Here is a 25,789-nt window from a genome sequence, read left to right as displayed (position 1 = left end):
ACGTCTGTATCAGGTCCACTGTTATGAGATTGTTGATTGTCCTTCGCTGGGGATCTGCGTGGAGACCTGCGTGAAGACCTGCGTGGAGATCTGCGTGGAAACCTGTGAGGAGATCTGCGTGAAGACCTGCGTGGAGACCTGCGTGGAGATCTGCGTGGAGATCTGCCTGTTGAGCTGCATCTGTAGGGCGATCTGAGACCTGCGTGGAGGTGAGCGTCTCTTGGTTCGTGAACGCCTCGGTGAAGCCCTTGACGATCTGCGAGATGTTGATGACGTCCTTGAGGCTGTGTCCGAAGGCCTTCGCGAAGGCTGTTCATCTGAGTCATCATCTGAAGATGAGCGCGCCGTCCTGCGCAGATCTGCTCCTGGTTCTGGGTGTCGCTTCGCTGGAGGGCCTCTCCGAAGTATCGTCAGTGTTGGGTCCTTCGTGCAGGTCCAGGTCGTCTCTGCGGGTGATGACTTGAGCATGAGAGCCCTGTGGCTGTCCATCATGCGATGCTCTTCTTTCGGGAAGCGCTTCTCCATCATCTCCATATCTGCTGAGAGAACTGCTGCATGAAGGCCCCGGGTTGAAGATCTGCGATGATTGTAGAGCTGCCCTCTCTGCGCTGGTAGCGATATGGTCCAGGGATCGCTCATCTGCCACCCTCGGACTGCGTGCTGTATCTCTGGGATGATCAGCAGCGGCTCATCATGAAGTCATCTCTCTTCCATCTGGACGATGTCAGCCGAAAGGTCCCCGTAGAGCTGCTAGACGTCTTAGGGGTGTGAGGCTTCATTCTGCGTAGAGGATGGCTTCTTCTTCTTCGTCTGCGTGGAGGGGTTGTCAGATGTAGAGGACCTCTTCTTCGAAGTAATGGCGGACAACATCCCAAGCCCATCCTCCGAGGACACCTCCGGCAGGTCACTGGATGGAAGTAAGTCGTCTGAAAGCAGTAGACAGCTCGTGAAGAACTCAGCCGGTTTATCCATGACTTGTAAAGTAGCCTGGATTGTCACCAGTACGCCTAAGTACAGAGAAATTTTATTTATTAATTTGAATTTCTGTTAAATGCTGATAAAGATTACATCGATAGCTGGAAGTACATGTTGTTGTGCAGGTAGGCCACAGTCAATGCGGGTCTGCAGCAGCGAACCTAAACCTACAACGAAAACAGGTTTTGGTGAAATGTAAACAACTGAACAATCACGTACAAAAAAACGTGAATAAACAGTGAAAATACGAATAAATTTCAAACCATATTGTTGAAGGATACTCCCTAAACCCCTATAAAGGTAATTTATAGGGTAATAACTAAATAATCAAAGGATATAGTGCCGTATAGGAGACACAGGTGCTCTCCCAACCGTCCACTAGGGCGAAGAAGGAGAGAGTGAAGCATGGGAGATACGGTGGCGCTGTTTTCCCGCCAAAACGGCCAGACAGATAACTCTTGGTGAGTAGTGATTTTACGTCTGTTTTTTTATTGAAGGGAGCTTCAATAGGAGATACAAGTGTTCCACTAACGTTCGCAAGAGGAAGGAGACAAGCAATAATACATGAGTCAGGATAAGCAAAAATAAGTAAATTCTTTACCTGATGAAGGAGTAAGTATATTCCTCATCTGATGGAGGAGTAACTATATTCACCACTAAATGAATGTGTAATTATATATATTCTTCACCTGATAAAGGAAGCAGTATATTCTTCATCTGATGGTGAAAGTATATAAATTCTCCACTTGATGAAGCAGTAAGTGTACTCTTCACCTAATGAAGGTTCTAATATATTTTCACCTGATGAAGGAAGAAGTATGATCTTCACCTGATGAAGAGGATGGTATATTCTTCAGCTGATGAAGGAGTAAGGATATTCTTCATCTGATTAAGAAGTATATTTTTCACCTGATTAAGGAATATGTACATTTTTCACCAGATGGTGTGAGTATATTCTTTACGTGATGAATGAGCATGTATATTCATCTACTGAAGGAGTAAGAATAGTCCCCGAAACATCTTGCTCGATACATTACAGAAATTGACCGCAGATTTATTTTAGGGGCTCATGGTGTTTGGTCATTCTACAACCTGACATCTGATGTCAACATTATCTTCGGTGGTATAATGGATTACTGAGCCACCCACAAATCGATCGTTCTGTATGACTGTCTGCCAATCGTGGGCTCACATGTGGACATCAGGCATGCAGGTGGTTCTGTGTAGCCAACTACAAATCAACTGTCCACTCACTCAGATACCTATGCTCTCTGAAGCTCATCTCCAATTTGAGAGGCACTTTGTTGCCTTTAGTCGACCAGATTAACATTAGTCATCAGCCGTATTTCTCTGTCGTGATTGCAATCTGATAATTCCTTACTGTGAAACATTGAAAGCTCACGCCCTAATGCTTTGTCTTGTTCCAATATCCTACATGCCAGTTGAGTGTAGCAGTTCCTGACATGACAGATATCGCATGTCACAAAATGTTTAAGTGAGTTTAAAACCAAATCAAAACAACTTCAGTCTGGTTTAATCACTGAAATATACAGAATGTCATTGACATGTTTTACTGTAAATTCACGTGCAAATCATGGTAAATGCTTGAACAAATTTGGCATTTTAAAAATAGCACACATCCCATCTCTATGCATCAGAAAATGGATTAATTAAATGACAAAACAATAACATATTGGCTGATTTACCGTTTACACACTACACTGATGAGATTTCAATGTACTCAATCAGTTGATTCCACAAAGAATCCTGGGGCAGTTCGGGTAGCCTAGTGGTTAAAACTTCAACATGCGTGTGTTAAGAGAATCTGATTGCGTAAATTTATCCCCACAATCAACACATTTAAAAGGGTTGATTTCTGTGAATTCTCATGTGTTTCTAAAGGTCACTTGAACGTGTAAATCTTCTCCCACATTGAACACATTCATAAGGCTTGATTCCTGTCTCTGAAAATCACTTCTACATGTAAATTTATTCTCACATACAACACATTCATAAAGCCTCATTCCTGTGTGAATTTGCAGGTGTTTCTGAAGGTCACTTGAACATGTAAATGTTTTCTCACACACAATGCACTGATGAGGTTTGATTTCAAAGTGAATCTTCAGGTGTGACTGCAGATGACTTGATTCTTGATCTTTTTCTCATATACAACACATGCATGAGGCTTCATTCCTGTGTGAATTCTCATGTGTCTCTGAAGGCCACTTGAATGTGTAAATTTTCTCCCACATTCAACACATTCATAAGGCTTAATTCCTGTGTGAATTCTCATGTGTCTTTGAAAGTCACCTGAACGTGTAAATTTTCTCCCACATTTAACACATTCATAAGGCTAGATTCCACTGTGAATTTTCATGTGTCTCTGAAGGTCACTTGACCTTGCATATTCATTCCCACATTCAACACATTCATAAGGCTTGATTCCACTGTGAATTCTCATGTGTCTCTGAAGGCCACTTGAATGTGTAAATTTTCTCCCACATTCAACACATTCATAAGGCTTAATTCCTGTGTGAATTCTCATGTGTCTTTGAAAGTCACCTGAACGTGTAAATTTTCTCCTACATTTAACACATTCATAAGGCTAGATTCCACTGTGAATTTTCATGTGTCTCTTAAGGTCACTTGACCTTGCATATTCATTCCCACATTCAACACATTCATAAGGCTTGATTCCACTGTGAATTCTCATGTGTCTCTGAAGGTCACTTGAACGTGTAAATTTTCTCCCACATTCAACACATTCAACACATATTCCACTGTGAATTCTCATGTGTCTTTGAAGGTCACTTGAACGTGCAAATTTATTCCCACATTCAACACATTCAAAAGGTTTCATTCCTGTGTGAATTCTCATGTGTCTCCGAAGGTCACTTGACTGTGTAAATATGTTCTCACACACAATGCACTGATGAGGCTTGATTTCACTTTGAATCTTCATGTGTGTCTGCAGATGACTTGATTCTGTTGGCTTGATTCCTGTGTGAATTATAATATGTCTCTGAAGGCCACTTGAATGTGTAAATTTTCTTCTACATTCAACACATTCATACGGCTTGATTCCACTGTGAATTCTCATGTGTCTTTGAAGGTCACTTGAACATGTAAACTTTCTCCTACATTCAACACATTCATAAGGCTTGATTCCACTGTGAATTCTCATGTGTCTTTGAAGGTCACTTGAACGTGCAAATTTATTCCCACATTCAACACATTCATAAGGCTTGATTTCACTATGAATTCTCATGTGTCTTTGAAGGTCACTTGAACGCGTAAATTTTCTCCTACATTCAACACATTCATAAGGCTTGATTTCACTATGAATTCTCATGTGTCTTTGAAGGTCACTTGAACGCGTAAATTTTCTCCTACATTTAACACATTCAAAAGGCTTGATTCCACTGTGAATTCTCATGTGTCTCTGAAGGTCACTTGACTGTGTAAATGTTTTCTCACACACAATGCACTGATGAAGCTTGATTTCACTTTGAATCTTCATGTGTGTCTGCAGATGACTTGATTCTGTTGGCTTGATTCCTGTGTGAATTCTTATATGTCTCTGAAGGCCACTTGAATGTGCAAACTTTCTCCTACATTCAACACATTTATAAGGCTTGATTCCACTGTGAATTTTCATGCGTCTCTGAAGGTCACTTGAACGTGCAAATTTATTCCCACATTCAACACATTCAAAGGGCTTCATTCCTGTGTGAATTTGCACGTGTTTCTGAAGGATACTTGAACGTTTAAATGTTTTCTCACACACAATGCACTGATGAGGTTTGATTTCACTGTGAATCTTCATGTGTGTGTGAATGTTTTTCAAGATTTCCAGGGTTCCAATCATGGATTCTTTCATGAGATCACCAGTTTCCAGTAATGGGTTCTTTCATAAGATCACCTATTTCTAGGATTCCAGTAAAGGGTTCTTTCATGAGATCACCTGTTTCAAGGGTTGCACTAATGGGTTCTCTCATGAGATCACCTATTTCGAGATCATCTGTTGCCAAGGTGATATTAAATATTCTTTCTTGAGACCTCCTGTTTCCAGCAAACCCTTTAACAGATTTCATTTGTTTCGGTGACAGAGAAAGGATTCTGTGGATTGCTTTCAGCGTCCCATCATTAACCTGTTGAAGTTACGTTGTTTACTGAAAACATAAGAAATGTTGTCACACTCTTATAACAACTAGGGTAGGGACCATACACAATATCATGGTATGACAAGTAGCATGATAACAAACATGATACTGTAAAAATGTCTTCACACACACAACACACTATATACAACTTAGCGGAGTGATTTTCAATAATTAGTATGGAAAATGCCAATGGTGGGATGTATAATTATCCGTTCTATAGTCTCACAATGAATTGTATTCAGCTCCAAACACAACAGCTTAGTGCATGTGGAAGACAGACTTCGGTACTGCTCCCCGTTTACTCTAAAACTCCCGGCGATCTATGCGCGAAATATGATTCAGTTTATGTTTTTTGTTAGGAAACACATATTTCCATGTTCCTTTGGGATTATGTAACTCACATTTCATCCTCCACCATAATTTGGAAGCACCATAAGGGTTACTAATTATTTTTTTACTCGTCAGTTATTCACTTGTTTACATCATGCAGTAATACCCATTCAAGCAAAACTCAAACAAACTTGTAGAGGTTGCTGATTTGTTTTAATAGAGTCCTCCTTGGGGTACATATCAGCATTAACATGTCCATTTTTAATTCCTACTCTGAACAAAGCATTTACAAAATAAAAACTAGGTTTTTGTCTTGTTCGACCACCCCTACAGGGCCTCATGGACCCCACACAGACAAGAGCGGGTAACTCTAGGCCATAACCTCGTACCTCACTTCCCATGCTGAACATAATCAGACAGAATGTGGGGAGGCGGATGGCCGTATCCCAAGGAGGACTCTTATTCAAAGAATCTGCAACCTCTACAGGTTTGTTCGATTCTTTTTCATAAAGATCCTCCATACATATCAGCATAAGACAGACATATCAGCATAAGACAGACTCCTAAACACTGAGTCTTGGGAGTGGCATTATGGCTAGTAAAACGGACCTGATAACAAAAGGAATTCCCGAATTATAAACAGAGTAAGAAATCTCACTTATCTTACCAGGGTAGGGGGTCGAACGTACCAGTTTACAAGCGAGAAAGTCGTAAATGTATTCTGCCAAAATATCTCCCCCTCCCTTCAATTTAAAGGAAGCGGAGCTAAGGGGAAACTGACAATAAACCCAAGAAGAATTTGCCCATATAAGCAAAGGTTTCCAAGGAAAATTGTTTGAGTGCAGTACATAACAAGTGTTTGCCACTGATGTGGCAATGTCCCCAGCCGCTAAAGAATGGAATATCTATATTTACTACTTTTTAATTTTTGGGTCACATACAAGATGCCTGAAATGACTGGTGTCTGCATAATCACCCAATGTAGACTGTCAACATACTTGAAAACATTGGGTGCAATTTTTTATGAGATATCGCCTTTTAGAGCTGTGTATCGTGGTCTAAGTGGCGAGACGATATATCCCGATACCAGTTTACTTAGGCGAGCCGATATATCATGAAAGTATTGGCAAGGAACCTGCGAGACGATTATCATCACGATACAATGGTGGCGATACGATACGTATCCCGATACTTTACAATTTCTAATAGCAGAACATATATGATAGATAAAATGACTTTATCTTTAAAATCTTTATTTCTTATACAGTAGATCTTGTGTTACATTCACACACACTTAAAAAGCTGTTCATTTAATAAAGTTTCAGCATTTAATGCTTTTAAAGTACAGTCAAACATATTCAGTATACTTTGATCTAACATATATAAGTTTGAAACCCAAGCTTCCTTTGGGAAAGTGTGTTTCTGCACCGATGATTTCACAAACAATTGAATGTAATTTATATCAGAATTCAGAATCACTGAAAAAAACTCTTAAGTATGCTTTCTAAATTTTATCTTCTCTTTGTTCTCTTTCTTAACAAAGCTAAGACGTCGTTCGTGTATGTTAATAAATGGTGTTATTTGTCAAACAACTAAAACATATTTCAATTACTAAAGACAAGTATTCTACAGTTCACAGAGTTTGAAACATGTTCACACTCTTTCACTTATACACCAACTCCTTTGTCCATGTAACAAAGATAACAGACACAAACAAATTCCTAAAAGGTTCAATTTGTTTTTAAAATTCAGAAGAATTTCAAAGAGACTCCCTTCCTATTCCTAATGCAATACTCCTTACAACTTTAACTAGTATTGAAGTTGTATCGGGATATATCGTCTCTTGTGGTGATACATCGATGTATCGTGGACCCTTGCGATATAAATATCCTGATATATTGCCTAAATGTGTTTTGTATCGATGCACTCGTATCGCGTAGTTGACGATGCAAACATCGATACTATCGATGAATCGTTACACCACTATCGCCTTTAACGGTCAAAGTATCGTGGTGGCCTTGAAGATAAGGTCAAGGTCACCCAAATAAACTGGTGTCTGTGTAATACCCCAATGTACACTGTCACCAAATTTGAAGACATTGGGTACAACAGTCCATGAGATATCGCGTTAACAAGAGTTAAAAGTGTGAAAAGTGTTGTGGTGACCTTGAAGATAAGGTCAAGGTCACCCCAAATCAACTGGTGTCTGTGTAATCCCCCAATGTATGCTGTCACCAAATTTAAAGACATTTGGTAAAACAGTCCATGAGATGCCGTGTTAAGAAGAGTTTGAAAAGTGTTCAAAATGCCGTGGTGACCTTGAAAATAATGTCAAGGTCACCTAAATTAACTGGTGTCTGCGTAATCACCCAATGTAGGCTGTCACCAAATTTGAAGACACTGGGTACAACAGTGCAGGAGATATCATGTTAACGACAATTTGAAAAGTGGTCAGTGTCGTGGTGACCTTGAAAATAAGGTCAAGGTCACCCAAATCGACTGGTGTCTGCGTAATCACCCAATGTAGGCTGTCACCAAATTTGAAGACATTGGGTACAACAGTTCATGAGATATCGTGCTAACAAGAGTTTGAAAAGTGGTCAAAGTGTCGTGGTGACCTTGAAAATAAGGTCAAGGTCACCCAAATCGACTGGTGTCTGCGTAATCACCCAATGTAGGCGGTCACCAAATTTGAAGACATTGGGTACAACATTTCATGAAATATCGCATTAACAAGAGTTTGAAAAGTGGTCAAAGTGTCGTGGTGACCTTGAAAATAAGGTCAAGGTCACCTAAATCGACTGGTGTCTGCGTAATCTCCCAATGTAGGCTGTCACCAAATTGGAAGACATTGGGTACAACAGTTCATGAGATATCGCGTTAACAAGAATCGGGACGTACGTACGGACGGACGCCATTGAATACATAGTCCCCCATTCCGCGTTGCGGCGGGGGACAATAATGCAAGCTTTTGAGATAAGAAAACACCACCATAAAACCCAACACCAGGGATAGAAGGTAGGCAAGTTTAACTAAAACCCAACACCAAGTAAACAAGTGTTTGCCACTAATATGGCAATGTCCCCCACCGCTAAAGAAGAAATAAATATTTATAACATATTTACTACTTTTTATTTCTTGGTCACATACAAGATGCCTGAAATGACTGGTGTCTGCATAATCACCCAATGTAGGCTGTCAACATACCTGAAGACATTGGGTGCAATGTTTTATGAGATATCACGTTTACACAAAAAAGTGATTAAAGTGTTGTGGTGACCTTGAAAATAAGGTCAAGGTCACCCAAATCGACTGGTGTCTGCGTAATCCCCCAATGAAGGCTGTCACCAAATTTGAAGACATTAGGTACAACAGTTCATGAGATATCACATTATCACACAAGAATCGAGACGCTGCTGAATACCTTGTCCCCCGTTCCGCGCTGTGGCGGGGACAAAAGGCAGAAAATTGAAAACCTCGAAAGCTCAAACGGCTAGAGAGGTGGAACCCTGCCCACTGGTGAGAACTGACTGACCGAACTGAGCACACTCGCTGGAGTGTCTGTCAAGTTGGTAGTGATGGATGAACGTACTGGGTCGGCTCCAAAGAGCCGCAGAGCAGATCTCCTCAATGGGCAGGGACACAGCGTATGCTTTAGACGTGGCAACTGTCATAACCAAATGAGCTTTTAAGACCTTAAGGTGGGATACGACCTTTGTGAGTATAGCCCATACAAATGGCAGAGACAAGCCACCTAGAAATGGTCTGCTTGTTTGCCGGAAGACCAGCCTTGCCCCTGCCGTAACAACAAAACATCCTTACGGATATCCTTTGTTCGTTTGATATAAGCCTTAAGGGTCTTACGGACATCTAAGACGTGAGCACGTCATAGAGAGGTACCTGGCAGGGAAGGCTGAATGAAAGCTGGTAGCTCAATAGACGCTGTTACATGAAAGGTGTTATCTCTCTTAGGACGAATACTAGCCCTGTCTTTATGAAAAACAGTTACCGTGGGATCAGTGGACATTGTATGAACATCGCCTACCTGCCTGCCAGAAGTCACAGCCAGAGAAAAGCTGCCTTCCAGTTGTAAAAAAAGTGGACCAGACAGCCAATCGAAAACGATTGACAAGCCCCAAGAGTGCACCTTCAACAGGAATGTGGAATGACGAAACAGCAGTGGAATTAGACTAACGCTTAGTCTCTGAATATATATAACTTTGATAGTAACAAACAAACCCATTTAAATTGAAAAGGAGCCCCAGGGAGACCAGTGCTGGGATCATAATCAACAAGCATTGTCACTAAGGTGACATAATCCCCTGCCGCAAATTATCAAATCAAACTTATAAAGTAATGAAAGTTTAAGTTAAATGTCAACAAAAACATGACCAGTCAACCTCTCTTGATGTCTTGCTCTTAAGGTGTTCAAACACACACATATTTTCAAGACTGACTTTGACATGAATGTCATAGGGTATGAAATATGCAAAAATAGTACTAAAGAAATTGCTTTTTGAAAATTATTTAAGGGAAGTCTTGAAAGTCTTTGAAGAAGATCCAGTGAACTGTTTTTGAAATATCTTGCTGACAATTCAGGTTAACATGCTCAAATCTTCAAAGGGTCTCTGTGACCTTGAAAATTAAGTGAAGGGCACCAAAATTGACTGGGCCCTGCGCCTTCCCTAGATAAAGCTTGGTTTCATATATGAAGAAAATCCAGTGAACGGTTCTTGAGATAGCTTAACATGCAGGTTTACATGCTGAAATCATCAAAGTGTCGCCATGACCTTGAAAATTATGTGAAGGTCACCAAAATCGACTGGGCCCTGCGCCTTCCCTAGATAAAGCTTTGTATTGAATATGAAGAAAATCCAGTGAACGGTTCTTGAGATAGCTTAACATGCAGGTTTACATGCTGAAATCATCAAAGTGTCACCATGACCTTGAAAATTATGTGAAGGTCACCAAAATCGACTGGGCCCTGCGCCTTCCTAGATAAAGCTTTGTATTGAAGAAAATCCAGTGAACGGTTCTTGAGATAGCTTAACATGCAGGTAAAACGTTAAAGTCCCCTTGTGACCTTGAAATTAAGGTCAAGGTCACCAAACCTGACTTGGACCTTTCTTATACTGTGATGAACCTAGGTACCAATTATGAGTGAGTGAGTGAGTTATTATTTAACGTCACATCGGCAATATTTCAGCCATATCGACCAATTATGAAAAGAATCTAGTGAATGGTTCTTAAGATATTCCAATTCGTACGTACGTACATACGTACGGAGCCTTATACTATATCCCCCGCTTTGCGCTAAACGTGCGGCGGGGGATAATTAGAAGTCACATCATACAACCATCAGATAATGGTATAAGTGACAGGCATATCTATTGGCCCTCGTGTTAACCTCTGTCCCATCTGTTGTCATCATGTGGCTCAGTCAAGCCCCGCTACTGCCTAACAGTTTACAGTCTGGAAAACTCCACAAAGCTCTTGACTGCTCTCAATTCTAGCACATTGATGTGCAGGCTGACTTCCTGAGACTGAATGGCCGCCCAGGAGGCATCCATTTGAATCGAGAAGCATGGTGTCGGGGTGTCCAGAGGGATTCCCCTGGATAAGTTTCCGACTTCCGTCCACCACTGCAAGTGAGGAATTAGCCACTTGCGCGTCTGGAGTAGCGATTCGCAGCTCTCCGAGTGGGGCCACAGCTGAGCTAACACCTGCTGTATAGGTCTCATACTCAGACGTGCATGCCAAACCACATACACTGTGGAGGAGACAATTGCCTGCTCCGTGTTGTATCTTGTCACCATGAACACCAGATCCTGCGTCGGAACGAGTTCTGATTTCTTGAGGTTGATAATCCAGCCCCGTTTCACAAGAATCTCCATCACGCGATGTGTGGAATCTCTGCTCAACTGGTGGCCTAACGCCCTTAGCAGCCAGTCGTCCAGATATGGGTAACAACACCTGCCCTGTGACCTGGCTAGCTGAGCTGGGATTAACATAAGTTTGGTGATCACCCTTGGCGCCATGGTGATGCCGAAGGGGAGCAGGGTTCCCCTTGACACGGAAAACCTGCATATATGATGCAATAAAATTACTAATCAAAACCAAAAAGTTCAATGCTATAGGAAATAAATGTAACTAAATTGATTTCTGATTTCAAACTGATTTGAAAGTACACACGTCGCTTACGCGAAGCTGACATACATTTCTAAACATAAATCCACGTCACTTAGGAGGATCATTCATTTACATAAAGTTCTGTCTCATTTGCACAGAGACAGGGACATCTTTGTAAATCATGTGCCCCCAAATTTTGATTTTGACTCCCCCCCCCCCCAAATTTTGGAGAGTCAACCTGACCCCCAAATATATATGTCTAGGGGGAACCCTAGGGGAGCACACGAAACTGGTAGCAATGCCTGTCGAAGGAGAACTGAAGGTACGTCTTAAGTCAGGGTGCATTGGAACATGGAGGTATGTGTCTTTGAGATCGCTTGACGTAAGCCAGCCCCCTGTCTCGATGGATGAGATCACTGAACGCAGTGTATTTATCTTGAAAGATGGTACCTCTATTAATTCGTTCAGCCCTCTGACATTCAGAATGGGTCTGAACCCTGCAAGGCTGACAGGTAGACAGAGTGGACTGTCACATGAAGTTGCTGTGCTGCACACCGGTAAACCTACTCAAAGGAGCGGTATGCAGACTTGAGTATGGGAGTGTTGGCCAGAAAGGGTGGCAGCCGCCGGCCCTGCCTGGCCAAAGCCAGGAATGAAGAGGTGGCCCAACCGAGGGTAACTCAGGCGTACACACACTCATGCAACATTGGTGGCTCGATTAGTGCCTCCTCCCCTAATTGGTAATGTTTGCCTATCTCAGGTGGATCAAAGCATGAATGTGAACCAGTCAGAAGGGTATTAACTACCTCGCTCACCACTGACGGCAGAATGCGTAGCCTCACCTCAGTCACTCAGATGGGCGCAAAAGCCTCACCCGGAAGACTATACTCCTTGGGGGCAGGCTCTGGCACAGGAACAGAAACCTGAGGCAACACTTCCGCAATGCGCTCACGGACTGGCCTAAGGGACGACCTGAAGGAGTACGTGACCTCCGCCTCTGACCCGTCTCTCCCCTCATCCTCTTCATCCACCTCATTGCGCTCCTCCGCATCCGGACTCTCATAACCGAGAGAGGTCTCAGAATGCACCACAGACGTCGAGCATGAAGGGCTCAGAAGGTCGATCAGGGACAAGAGACCCAAGTTGCCCTGTCCCTGGTTGAAACCCAGGTGCCAGGGAAGAGCCTGCCCCTACTGTTGTAGGAATTTAAAATGGACATTTTAATGCTTAGATGTATCTCAATGAGGATCTCTATGAAAAAGAATCTTATGTTGTACGAGGTTTCATTTTCACTAATTGTGCTATATTAAGGTGCAAACATAATGTAATCTACATCACTTAATAATATCATATAATTGTCAACATTAATTGAAATAGTTCAAACATTAATAGTTCGCTTCATGGCATCATATCCAGGCACATTACCTGCTCACGGCGCTACGGACATTACTATCCCTGGTCATAGGACACCGCCATACTATATGATATTTCTTCAACTCCCTAGGGATCATACAGCCATGCTGCCTGTTACGCGCAATGAACTAATCACTCACATTGACAGCACATCCTCACGGTAGTGTTGGGAATCGGTTGTGATTTCATAATCGATCATCGGTTACAATCGGATTGGCTTAACCGATCAATCATCGGTTAATAATCGGTTAAATGAAATGACAAGAATAACCTCTGAATAAAACATATGTTACACAAGACCATGTGTTTGGTATTGTCTCAGACTCCTAAAGGTAAGTAAGTTCAGTTCAGAGACAGATGGTTGAATTTGAACAAAAGAAAAGAAAAAGAATTTGTTCTTTTTATGGTTTATTATTTATTTACCATCAATGCCAGAGATGCCAACCTCAACAATTTTATCATACTAGTGGCTACAAATTTTAGCCTAAACTACGCCAATACGTTTCACTAGAAATTCTACGAAATTGGAAGAAAATTCATTGAAATTCGAAATATATAGACACAAACATATATTTTCGTGGACTAAGTACAAGACAAATATCAATTATGTTCTTGATTTCGACAAATAAATAATCTCTTATCATTTATGAAATCAACTTTCAGGATTTATTTCATATATTTTATGTTTGCAAGTAGATATATATCCAAAAGTGACTCTGACATAGCAAAGTAAAAGGGTACTCAAGTTTTAACCTGATTTACGATAATTCATGTCACAAGGCCTACATGTCATTCATTTTCAATAACGTTTCAATTTGTTTGTATGTATTCTGTAGTTTCAAATTTCGTACTGATAGTAATAGACTTATGAGTATGGACGGATTCATATAATATGATGATACAGTAAACAACGCATTCATAACATCTTAAAGTCATCTTTACCTTCTATTTCAAATAATTCTCTATTAGACCATTCACTTGATAGTATCACGAAATTATGAGTAGATACCTTTGTTTGCGTATTCCTTTCGACAAATATGACAAATCGCCTTTGACATGTCAAGTTTTTCCTTCGTTGGGGACCCCTGACATTTCTTCCAACATCCGAAACACTTCCAAACGTTGGATCTGCCTTTCCCGCAAGCGTAGTTGAATATTTCATCGACATCAACCCGGTCGGCAGCCGCCATTTTGTTTGGCGCGAAGCTAACAACAATTATGATTTCACCAAAACTTCGTTATTTATCTTAACACATTACTGGCAGATCATTATTTATTTAGACTTTTTGTTCCTTTTTGTTTATTTTATATTCTGCAGCTGGGTTATTATGTATTTAGATACGTCCGTCATGAACAAGGTAAGCAGCAGTTGTACGCTCATGGAATGAGGTAAACATGCAAGTCATCGCTGCGCCGGAGTGTGCATGCCAGTTTGTTGTGATCGACAGCTACAATAAATATGACATTAAGCGAAACAAAATATATACACTGTGTATCCATTTTCAGTCAACTTCACTTCATTTCAAGGCGTAAGTAGACGCAATATGATTGTGAATTTTGTGAATAATGCGGACCGAAGTTATAATCATCTGTAACTGCCAGTTGTCTTGTGGTCTGAGTTGGGTATTCATTACAGTTTTCGTAAAAATTATTAGCGACAATCGATTATGAAATTTTGCAATCGATTGTCGCGTTGGAAAAGGGTAACCAAACAATTTTCGATTATAATCGATCGTTGGAACACCACTACCTCATGGGTACCCATATTACAGCTGGGTGAAACTGACACAATGTGGATCTAAGTATCCACCTCGGGACCTGAACCTAGGTGCCTCAACCGGGGATTGAACCTGGGCCTTCAGCGTGATAGGCAGACACCTTAACCACTGCACTATTGCCTTCCACAAACACTTATTTGTGTTTCTTAAATAATTCTGATTCTTGTCGTAATTAGGTTTGTAACTGTGAACAATTTTCTGAATTTAGGTATTCGTGGCCCAGTTTTAATGAGTTGCATAGTTCAGCTGCTTTGGGTACAGCTCAAAGTTGAAGCCAAACAAATTCCATTAGATGTTGAGAACAAAATACTGGGGTGTGTATATCGGCTATGTTATACAATATCATTCTAACTGAAAGGAGCAGAGGGTGTGTATCGGATATATAACTTCCATCACAGAGAATAAATGGCAATATATAAATAGAAGCGACCAAATCCTTTCCACATCCATAAGTAATCTCTACTAAAAGCACCACACAGAATGAAAGTCAGGAAGGGTATATCGGAAATATAACAAGCATTGTCACTAAGGTGACATAATCCCCTCGCCACAAATTATTAAATCAAACTTAAAAAGTAATGAAAGTGAAGATTGAAGTTTAAGATGAAGTTAAATGTCAACAAAAAGTATTACCAGTCAACCTGCACCTTCCCTAGATGAAGCTTGGCGTCAAATATGAAGAAAGTCCAGTGATTGGTTCTTGAGATATCTCGCTGAAAAGGGTAAATGTTAAAGTTCCCTTGTGACCTTGAAATGAAGGTCAAGGTCACCAAACCTGACAGGGACCTTTAGCATACTGTGATGAAGCTAGGTACCAAATATGAAAAGAATCTAGTCAACGGTTCTTAAGATATTCCAATTCGTACGTAGGGACGGACGAAGCCTAATACTCTATCCCCCGCTTCACGCTAAACGTGCAGTGGGGGACAACTAAACCACACAGAATGAAAGGCAGGAGAGGTTGTATACACGCTATGTTATGACATTAATATAATATTCCTGATGGAGTCAGGAAAGAATGACATCACTCAATGTACGAAATAGTTTCTAAATTTTGCTAGCCAGTCAGGCTTGCTATGCTTGAAAGTTACTAGCCCACACAATAAGTCACTTGTCCGAAATTTGAATGTCCGAATTTGACAGAGGATTCATCATTAAGGTGCTAATATGATGAACATTTTTATCAGGCCATAATCCTGCATGATTTGAAAGTGTGTTAACAAGTCGGAGAGAGTGGCATATTTTTATAAAATGCCCCATGAAAATTCACTAGCCAGTCCAGCCATTGACCGTGGAGATTTACTGGTCAGACTGGATTTTTACTAGCCACAGGCTAGCGGGCCAGTGGCTATTTTGCACACTGACATCACCATATTTCCAATGGGAGCTTAGCAGCATATAATTTACCATCAGTAACTAAATGGTAAGTTGAATGGTCCTTAAATTGCAGAGTTAAAGGTGTTATCCAACTTTTGGATGAGGGAATAGGTGTAATAATAGAGTAAAAAAACTCCTAAAAATAGTACTATTGTATTCTCATTCTGCTCACACGTAGATATATGATCTACTATCAGCAGCAAGAAGGAAATCTTAAGACTCCATTATTGTTTATCTTAAAGGTGTTTTCCTACTTTGGTTAAGGGAACATGACTTATAATACAGAAACTAATCTCTTAAAAGTTGGACTGTTGATTTTGTAAGTCTAGCATTTTTGACACCAGCAACCATCTGCTGAAGTAGCTTATATTAGTAGCTGGTCTACAAGATGCTGGGACACATTTGTATTGTGTTTAATAACTGAACCAAATTTTAGACATTATTCTACCAATTATCATTGAACATTCCTATGGTTGATAATTTGCAATGGAGATAAGTTGGATAGCCCATATATTTTCACAAACCTTCCCTGGTGAATATGCTCCTGATCTGCATAACAGGGGCGGTGGGGTAGCCTAGTGGTTAAAGCGTTGGCTCATCACGCCGAAGACCCGGGTTCGAATCCCCACATGGGTACAATGTGTGAAGCCCATTTCTGGTGTCCCCCGCCGTGATGTTGCTGGAATATTGCTCAAAGCGGCGTAAAACCAAACTCAGTCAGTCAGTCTGCATAACAAATATTTCACTGAAGAATACTAGCCAAGCAATCCACACTGCTCATTTCACAAAACAGATCATCATCACTATTCTTTCGCAACTTATAGATGATAAGGTTATATAGATGACTAGGGAGAGCTGGTCATGTGGGCAGGCAGTGGTGTGTGCTGCATGCTTCCCAGGAGTTATCCCAGACGCCCTTATAAGGGGGCACAATGGAGTGCTTGGGCAAATGGACAAGAGAGGCTTAGGATTTTATTTGCAGTTTGTTTCCACTAAGCAGGTCGAACTGAAGACGTGGGATTAGTTTAAAATTGGAAATTTTAACTATAAATTCTATATTCATATACTTCACGATTAGCACTTATCCAACGGTTGGAAGGTGGGTCGCAGATTACCCTAAGTAAAAAAAGCACTGAGAATATACACTGTATAGGCTAAAGAGAATCGTAGATAGCAATGCACAAGGGAGGCCAGTTATGACAAGCACAGCACCTATGCTTGTGATGGATTCTCCTAAACCCCTTAGCTTACTAGGCACAACCATTCCCAAGGAGAGGGTGCTCCCAAGCGATGTGATGTTCGACCGCAACCCTCACATAAGCAAAGGGACGCAACTCGGCAAGCAAATTTCGCCTTGCCACGATTATCAGAGTACCCCTGTAATTAAAGTCTTTTGACTAATAATCGGGCCAGTCCCTGCTTCGGCAGCCTTCCAAACCCCAATACATAGAGGGGAGGAAGAAACTGAATCAGAAAGCTCACAAGTTTAATGTTCAGTACAAAAACAACACTAGATGACTTCCACTACTCACCAAAGTTAGGTCAAAACAGTGTGCTAGCGTACTTAGGAGCCAGAATGCAATAAAATCCAGAGAAATTGGGAAAAACTCACTACACTGACATAATTGCTCCATCGTGTAGGTCAGTAAGCGAGATTGTCAAACACTTCAACATCGCAAATTCGACAAACTAACAGTCTGCAAATCTGCATAGGAACAAATTCCAATACAGTCAAATCCTGATGAGTCAAATGCCGGTGTCTCGAATATTATGCATAACTCAAAGTACCTGTCGGTCCCCACCATTCCCTGTTATAGTTGTCATCATTTGATTACCGGTTACACGAATTCGTCTCATAAATACACACGATGACTCGAGAAGGAAATTTGGTCCTATGACATTCAAACAACCAATCTTGTATACATAAGCCGAAGTCAGTCAATGAGAAGTTGATGGGTGTAACTAACTGATCCAATTAACAGACCAGCGCGGCTCACACCTCTCCGCCATTGACAGGTGAGTTCAAAAGGCAGATTAGTGATTTTACGGAAGTCACTGTCGGTGCTAATCAGACTGGAACTGATAAGGTGCCCCTATTAGTGATAGGGAAATCTGCTAAGCCACGTTGTCTTAAGAAAGTCAAATCTCTGCCGACTTCATACTGTCACAGCAAGTCTGCCTTGATGATGTCTGGTTTATTTGTGTATTGGGTAAACTCATTATATAAACAAATGCTCAGGTGGAGGAATTAGGACTGGATCATCTTTTTTTTCTTCCCTCATAGACATACCTATGTCTCGAATACATCGATAAGTCAAATTTATTACTTGGTCCCCAGCGATTTGACTCATCGGAATTTGACTGTCTCTCCATTAAAACTGAGTGAAGAGTTCTAATCCCAGAACAAATTAGAACTTTATTCACTATATACATTAGGGCTGTAACGATGCATCAACCTATCAATGGATTACAATTGCTGAGTCTACGATAGCAATTAATGAATTTTAGAAACAGAACTATCGATGCATTGTTAGTATGTGTGACTATCGATAGTTTAATAATTGACTTCCGTTGACAAATATTTATGTTGTTTTGTATTTATTTATTGCTTGGGAGCACATTTGCAGCTCCATTGAGTTTATGTTTCAACTGTTTACTTGATCAGGGTGTTAGGTTTCCTGTCAGTTATTAGAAGACACTGAAACTACTTCAACTTGCTTTTATTTTATATAAACTATACATTCATTTGGGAAATTCAAATGAGACAATGCATTTTCTCAATGAGAAAAAAACTATTGCAATAGTATTGCAATAGTTGGTCACAATAGACTATTGCTATCGCAATAGTATGTTGCAATAGATTATCTCTGTTGCAATAGTTGTTCCCCCTTCAATAATTACCCCAATATACATAAAAGCTGTCGAATGAAAGTGCAACTGCCCTCATCTGCTTTGATGGGCCGACGACAACTGCTGAGGCAAAATGAGTAGTCCAAACTGATGCATACCTTGGATGTCTGCAAGTCCCTCAAATAATGTGAAGAGAAGACCGTGTCTGAATGCCAGAAACAAACCTCCATGATGGATGTGAGGGAGCAATTGCTATGTATGGCCATCGTTGAGGCTAATACCTGGGTCTCATGTGAATTGGAAGGGGCTGGGGGTGTGAGCCCAGCAAAAGCGTACGTCAAGCTTAACATCAAGTGCATCTAACTCTGAAATACGAGCCGCAGTAGCCACCGCTACTGGGAAGAAAGTTTTAAACGTTATCTGTTCAAAATTCTTGTCTGGTAACAGTTCGTAGTCACTAGATATCAAGTGACGAAGGACGACTGAAAGGACCCAGGCAGAAGGCCTAAACTTCCTGGACTGGTCAGTAAGTCCTGCCACTGGAGAAGAGTTCTAGGTTGGACCAGCGCTAGTGGTATGGTACACTGAATCTTGTACCACCCGTCCTTGTCAAATACCGGCCAGACAAATTGTAATCTCAGGGTTGGTTTTAACTCCGATTTCTCATAGTTCTGTGGAGATGAAGGACAACTGGCTCTTGCTGGGCTTGAACACAGTCTTCGATATAGCTCTCGAATGTCATGTCTCGACAATGCAGGTAGGTTGTTATCGGTTTGGTTATCTGAGTAAAAAGCCACAGGGCTGTAGAAATGCCAAAAGGCAGGACCCTTCATTGGTAATGACGCCCTCGAAAGTGAACCGAAGATGGCTTGGATGTATTGCATGTGAAGGTAGGCGTCTTGCAGTTCAAGGGAAATGAGATAGTCCCCTTTCTTCAGGATAGTGAGAAGCAAATTGATTGACACCATCCAGATGTGGGGTGGTGGTAACAGAAACTAGGTATTGAACCGTTTGTCATGATATAACCTAAATAATAAGCCACTCCCTGATCTCGTAAAATATTGCATGCAATGAAGGCTCCCTGAGCACGTGTTTTACGCCCGCCATGTTATGAGTCCGTAGATTGTCCTGGTCAGTGTGTACCTGCCAAAAGGGAACTATGACGATTAAACGGAATGAATTGGAAGCCTCTCATGTTATCACATGGTGTCAGAAGTAAACAAGTACACAATTATGGCCAAGTTTAACCCTCCAGAGAACTTCGACTTCGCTCAGCCAGGCGAGTGGCCAGCATGGCGACAGATATTCGCGCGGCATCGCACTGCCACTAAACTCAACAAGGAAACAGTGGATGTTCAAATAAACAGTTTTACCTATGCCATGGGTAAGGAAGCTGAGCACATATTTAACTCCTTCACATTTCAAGAGGGTGATGCTGGAAAATATAACAAAGTCTTGGAGAAGTTTGATGAACATTTTGTGCCAAAATGCAATGTCATTCACGAGCGTGCTAGATTTCATCAACGCATACAGAAGCCTGGGGAGGGTGTTGGGACATTTATTAGACATTTGTATGAATTAGCAGAGACCTGTGATTTTGGACTTTCGAAAGATGAAGCAATTAGAGATCGTTTAGTGATTGGAATTTCTGACAAGCAAGTGTCTGAGAACATGCAGTTACAATCCGGACTGACTTTAGAAGAGGCTAAACAATTGGCTAGAGAGACAGAGTTAGTCAAATCTCAAGTTAGAAACCAGGATGTTAAAGACATTGAAGAGCTTAGGAGCAGGAAAACTTTTAATTCAGGTGGAGGAAAGAAAAGGGGTCATTTCAGAAGTAACACAGGTCAGCCTAGGAGAGGTATCAAGCAAGTAGAGGTCAAACACAGCATGCTACACAAGAACAACAATGGTGTTCCAGATGTGGTCAATCCCATAGGGGGAAATGTCCGGCAAGTGGTAAAATGTGTCTTAACTGTAGGAAGATGGGACATTTTGCTGTTATGTGTCGCCTATCAGGGAGAAGACAAGTGAATAGTGTGAACGCTGTAAACACACCAGAATTCTTCATCATATCAGTTGATTGTGAAAATGACAGTCAAGCATGGCTTGTGACACTTTATGTGCAATATACACCTGTGGTGTTCAAAATAGATACAGGAGCAGACGTTACTGTTATATCAAGAGCCACGTATTAGAAGATGTATAAGTCCCAAATAAATAAATGTTGTGGTTCCGATTTCCTACATTTCAGAACTAGGGTAGGTAGGTAGGGTGTGTTTTTTTTGCAAAATATTTTTACATTATTCATGTGTCAGAAAATAAATTTAATTTATTATGTGGTGAGTAAGATTGTTAGGCTCAGCGGGAATATTTAGGGTCGGTCGGGAAATCGGAACCACAAGCTTTTTTTAAGGGCTAAAGAAGCTAAGCTACAGCCTCCAGATAGGAACTGTCGGGACATAGTCACTCAATTGACTGTATTGGACAATTTCCAACAAAAGTGAAATATCATGGAAAGGACTACAACTTCAATGTGTGTGTGACCAATGGCCTCAACAATCTGTTGAGTCGAGCTGTTTCAACGAAAATGGGACTTGTGGAGCCACATATCAATAAAATCAAGTCTGATGTATTTGGACTGTGAAGCAGTTAGGATCAAACTGAGACCAGACGCACAACCTTTCAGTATCTCGACAGCTCGTCGTGTACCATTCCCCTTGATGATAGAAGTGAAGGAAGAATTAATCCGGATGAAGGATGCAGGAATAACTGAGGAGGTAACAGAACCAACTGAATGGTGCACTCCCATGGTACCAGTACAGAAGAAATCAGGAAAAATCAGGATTTGTGTCGACCAGAAATGGTTAAATGAGGCTGTGAGGCGTGAGAGATATATGATGCCAAACCTTGACGACATAGCCCCTAAAGTTGTCGGGAGCAACAGTGTTTTCCACCCTGGATGCATCAAGTGGGTTTTATCAAATACCACTTCACAAGGATAGTTAGAACTGACCACATTTATGACACCGTTTTGAGCTACTGCTTTTAAACGCGTACCATTCGGGATCACTTCTGTCCCTGAGATTTTCCAAAGGAAAATGTCTCAACTCCTGGCAGGGCATGATGGGACTGACGCTATAATGGACAAACGAGAACATGATGAGAGACTGGATAAGGTGTTAAAAACTGACTGGCCTCAAGCTAAACAGAAAGAAATGTAGGTTCAACCAAACAGAGATCATATACTTTGGTCACAAGATCACTAAGGATGGGATATGCGCTGACCCCAGCAAGATAGAAGCAGTGAAGAAATTAGCATCACCAAAAGATGTCGCAGAACTTCTGGGTATGATCAACTACCTCGGAAAGTTCTTGCCAGACCTGTCCTCTACTGCAAAGCCATTAACAGATCTTTTGAAAACTGACTCAGTCTGGTTTTGGGGACCAGCTCAGGACTGTGCATTCTCACACAGTCCAGTTTATGTGGTGATTAGGGTTCGATTGGATGTGATCAGAGATGGCTGATTTGCTGTCACCTCCCGCCGATAGACCCAAGCCTGATTCAGCCTCCATCAAGATCTCTATTTTGACATTGGTAAACAATCACACCAAATCAGCCGACTCCTAAAACAACAAGCAGGCATCGATACCACCTTCTCATCATCCTCCAGCCTCAACAACCTGCTTCATGCTAACGGAAGAAAACATCCAACTTTCGACAACAAAAGCCCGAAACGTGTGATTTACAAAATAAAATGTGATTGTGGACAGAGTTACAAAGGCGAAACCTCCCGGCCTATCAACACCCGTGTGAAAGAACACCGGACCTCGGTCACCAAGTACGACAGCAAATCAGCCATCTCTGATCACATCCAATTGAACCCTAATCACCACATAAACTGGACTGACATCACCATTCTGGCCAACAACCAAAAGGACTTCACCAAACGAAAACAAGAGTCATCAGAAGATGACATATCCCCCCGGCCCCCACATCTTTGAAAGAACAAATCATCTGACAGTTACTTAAAGTCCAGCTTGATTTTAGACTAAGTGCAAATCGTTTCCATGGAAATCATGAAAAAAATAAATGACAAAAATATGCAAATAGCAAAAGGGACCACTTCAAGATCTGACTCACATATCTGCCAAGTATTGCTGAAAGATATTAAGAAGTTTTCGCGTTGTGCTCCGGAAACGAAAACCACCCCTTCCTTTTGACACTAAGTCCGAATCATTTCCATGGAAACCGAGAAAATAATAAATCACAAATATCTGCAAATAGCAAAAGGCTTTTCTGCCTCACTATCTGCCAAGTCTGAAAGATATTTATTTTCGAGTTGTGCTCCAGAAACAAGCCCACCCCTTCTAAGTCATGGAAACCGGGAAAAATAAAAATGCCAAAAATCTGCAAATAGCAAAAGGCACAACTTTAGGATCTGTTTGATATATCTACTAAGTTTTGTTGAAAAATATTATATGGTTTTTGAGTTGTGCTCCGGAAACGAAAGCAATCCTTACTTTTTGAGACTAAGTCCAAAATGTTTCCATGGAAACAAGAAAAATAAAAATGACAAAAATCTGCAAATAGCAAAAGGCACCACTTAAGGTTCTGCTTGATATATCTACCAAGTTTTGTTGATAAATATTGAACGGTTCTTGAGTTATGCTCCGGAAACGAAGCCCACCCCTCACTTTTGGGACAAAGTCCGAATCGTTTCCATGGAAACCGGGAAAAATAAAAATGACAAAAATCTGCAAATAGCAAAAGGCACAACTTTAGGATCTGTTTGATATATCTACCAAGTTTTGTTGAAAAATATTGAATGGTTTTTGAGTTATGCTCTGGAAACGAAGCCCACCTACCCCTTTTGGGACTAAGTCTGAATCATTTCCATGGAAACCGGGAAAAACAAATATGCCAAAATTCTGCCAAGTAGCAAAAAGCACCACTTAAGGTTCTGTTTGATATATCTACCAAGTCTTGTTGAAAAATATTGAGCAGTTTTTGAGTTATGCTCCGGAAACGAAGCCCACCCCTCTTTAAGACTAAGTCCAAAACGTTTCCATGGAAACCGAGAAAAATAAAAATCTGTAAATAGCAAAAGGCACCACCTTAGGTTATGTTTGACATATCTACCAATTTTTGTTGAAAAATATCGAACGGTCTTTGAGTTATGCTCCGGAAACAAAATGATTACGGACGGACGGGCGGACAGATGGACGAGGCGACGACTATATCCCCCCGCATTACATGCCAGGGGGATAAATATACTAACTTTAATACTGAAACTATCAAGGATGTAGCTACCATGGAGCCTCACTATCACTATAAAAAGAAACAGGTAGGAGGGGTCGTCTCAAAAGCAAAACCAGGATGAGTGTCACAGACGGTGGTGTGGGTCGTACTGGGGGATCAGCTAAGATAAGATAATCCTTTAGGGAAATTAAACTGGGGGAAGTAAACGGCATGTCTTAACAATTAACAAATAATATCCAGTCCTGTCGATCTTGGGGTTGTCTTGCCACCTATATATTTTGAGACATTTAATACGATAGTTGATTTAAGCTTTTCTATGGGTATCATATTGTTTTACATATCTCAACATAAATGTTATGAAAGACGCGTAAGATGATAATCAATAGATGAGACATATTCAATACACATGTAAAAAGCATAAAATATCTTTGAGATGACCCCTTGTGCCTGTAGGCAGCACATGCATTTCATGCCAGGTGAGTCGACGGTCCGTCATACCTGGCTGAGGGACCTAATTACCATCTATGATCTATTGTTTTCAGCAGCTATTTGTATTTTTTCTAAGTTTTGCCTGATTTTACGAGTAAACATGCATTTCTAGATATCCTATTACACATCCCACTAAACACCCAGTTAGGCCGATGTGGGTTATTTCGACATATGCCACTTGCAGTTGTGTTTTTAGGGATACAGACTAACAGCCTAAAAAACAGTTTTTCCTATTTCCGACAGTACTTTAGTGACAACCATATGCCGCCGTCATGAACGAACTTAATTCACCTTGGTGTACCGCTGAATATATTCTTATGCGAATGCTCGATTCTCTTCATATAAATTCACGTACGATTTGCTTCTTTTTTAAGAGTAATTTTAAGAATGACATTATATGATAAAGAGTGTGTGTTTCCGTATAATTAATACCATACATTAGGAATAAAAATTATGTATTAAGCTCGCCAAATACATTTTTATTCCTAATATATGATATGAAATGATACAGAAACACACTTGGTATGTATGTAAGCTCAAAATAACAACATCATAATAACAATATATGGGGTATTTTTAGAAGTTGGATTATCTTTCAGTATGTTCAGATTAAATTAAAGAAACATGTTAAAACTCATCCGATTATATGATATGTAATAAGCTAGAAACACAGCCAGACATCAGGGCTGGTAACTTCAAAATGTAGCTTCGCGGGCTCGCCCGTAAGTCCGCTTTGCCCCTTAAACAATGTCTGAAAAAGACTTATTACATTTAATTGATCATATAATATCCACTGGTTCAGCCTTGTGGACTCCATCGAGCATTGCCTCGAGACGAAAAAGCTACGATCACTAACAAGCGAAACACACTACCTTGGAAGTATGTAATCTGTTGCAGCACTCGCATTCGCGCGTCGACTTTGTGTACGGCTGAAGCGACGAAGAACTGGGATAAACTATAGTAAAACCCAATTTACTGTTGTGCTCGTTGGTTATTCAGTCATTTATAATCGTGCGGCAACA

At 40.9% G+C, this 25,789-nt stretch overlaps 1 protein-coding gene across 1 annotated transcript; it reads right to left on the bottom strand.

Annotated features, from left to right (window-relative positions):
- Positions 1-2,492: 2,492 nt before the first annotated feature.
- On the bottom strand, positions 2,493-25,782 carry LOC124284789 (zinc finger protein 271-like). Its single transcript, XM_046720900.1, has 2 exons — positions 25,640-25,782; positions 2,493-5,147 (listed from the first exon to the last, which is right to left on the bottom strand). Exon 2 carries the CDS (start codon positions 4,853-4,855, stop codon positions 3,581-3,583), a length of 1,275 nt encoding a protein of 424 aa, XP_046576856.1. The 5' UTR covers positions 4,856-5,147; positions 25,640-25,782; the 3' UTR covers positions 2,493-3,580.
- Between the last annotated feature and the right edge of the window lie 7 nt (positions 25,783-25,789).

Source organism: Haliotis rubra, unplaced genomic scaffold (genome assembly GCF_003918875.1).
Source record: "Haliotis rubra isolate DU_JTF1 unplaced genomic scaffold, ASM391887v1 Scf344, whole genome shotgun sequence".
Lineage (NCBI taxonomy): Eukaryota > Metazoa > Mollusca > Gastropoda > Lepetellida > Haliotidae > Haliotis > Haliotis rubra.
The sequence above is the reverse complement of the archived record's forward strand: the minus strand, read 5'-3'. Positions and strand labels throughout refer to the sequence as shown.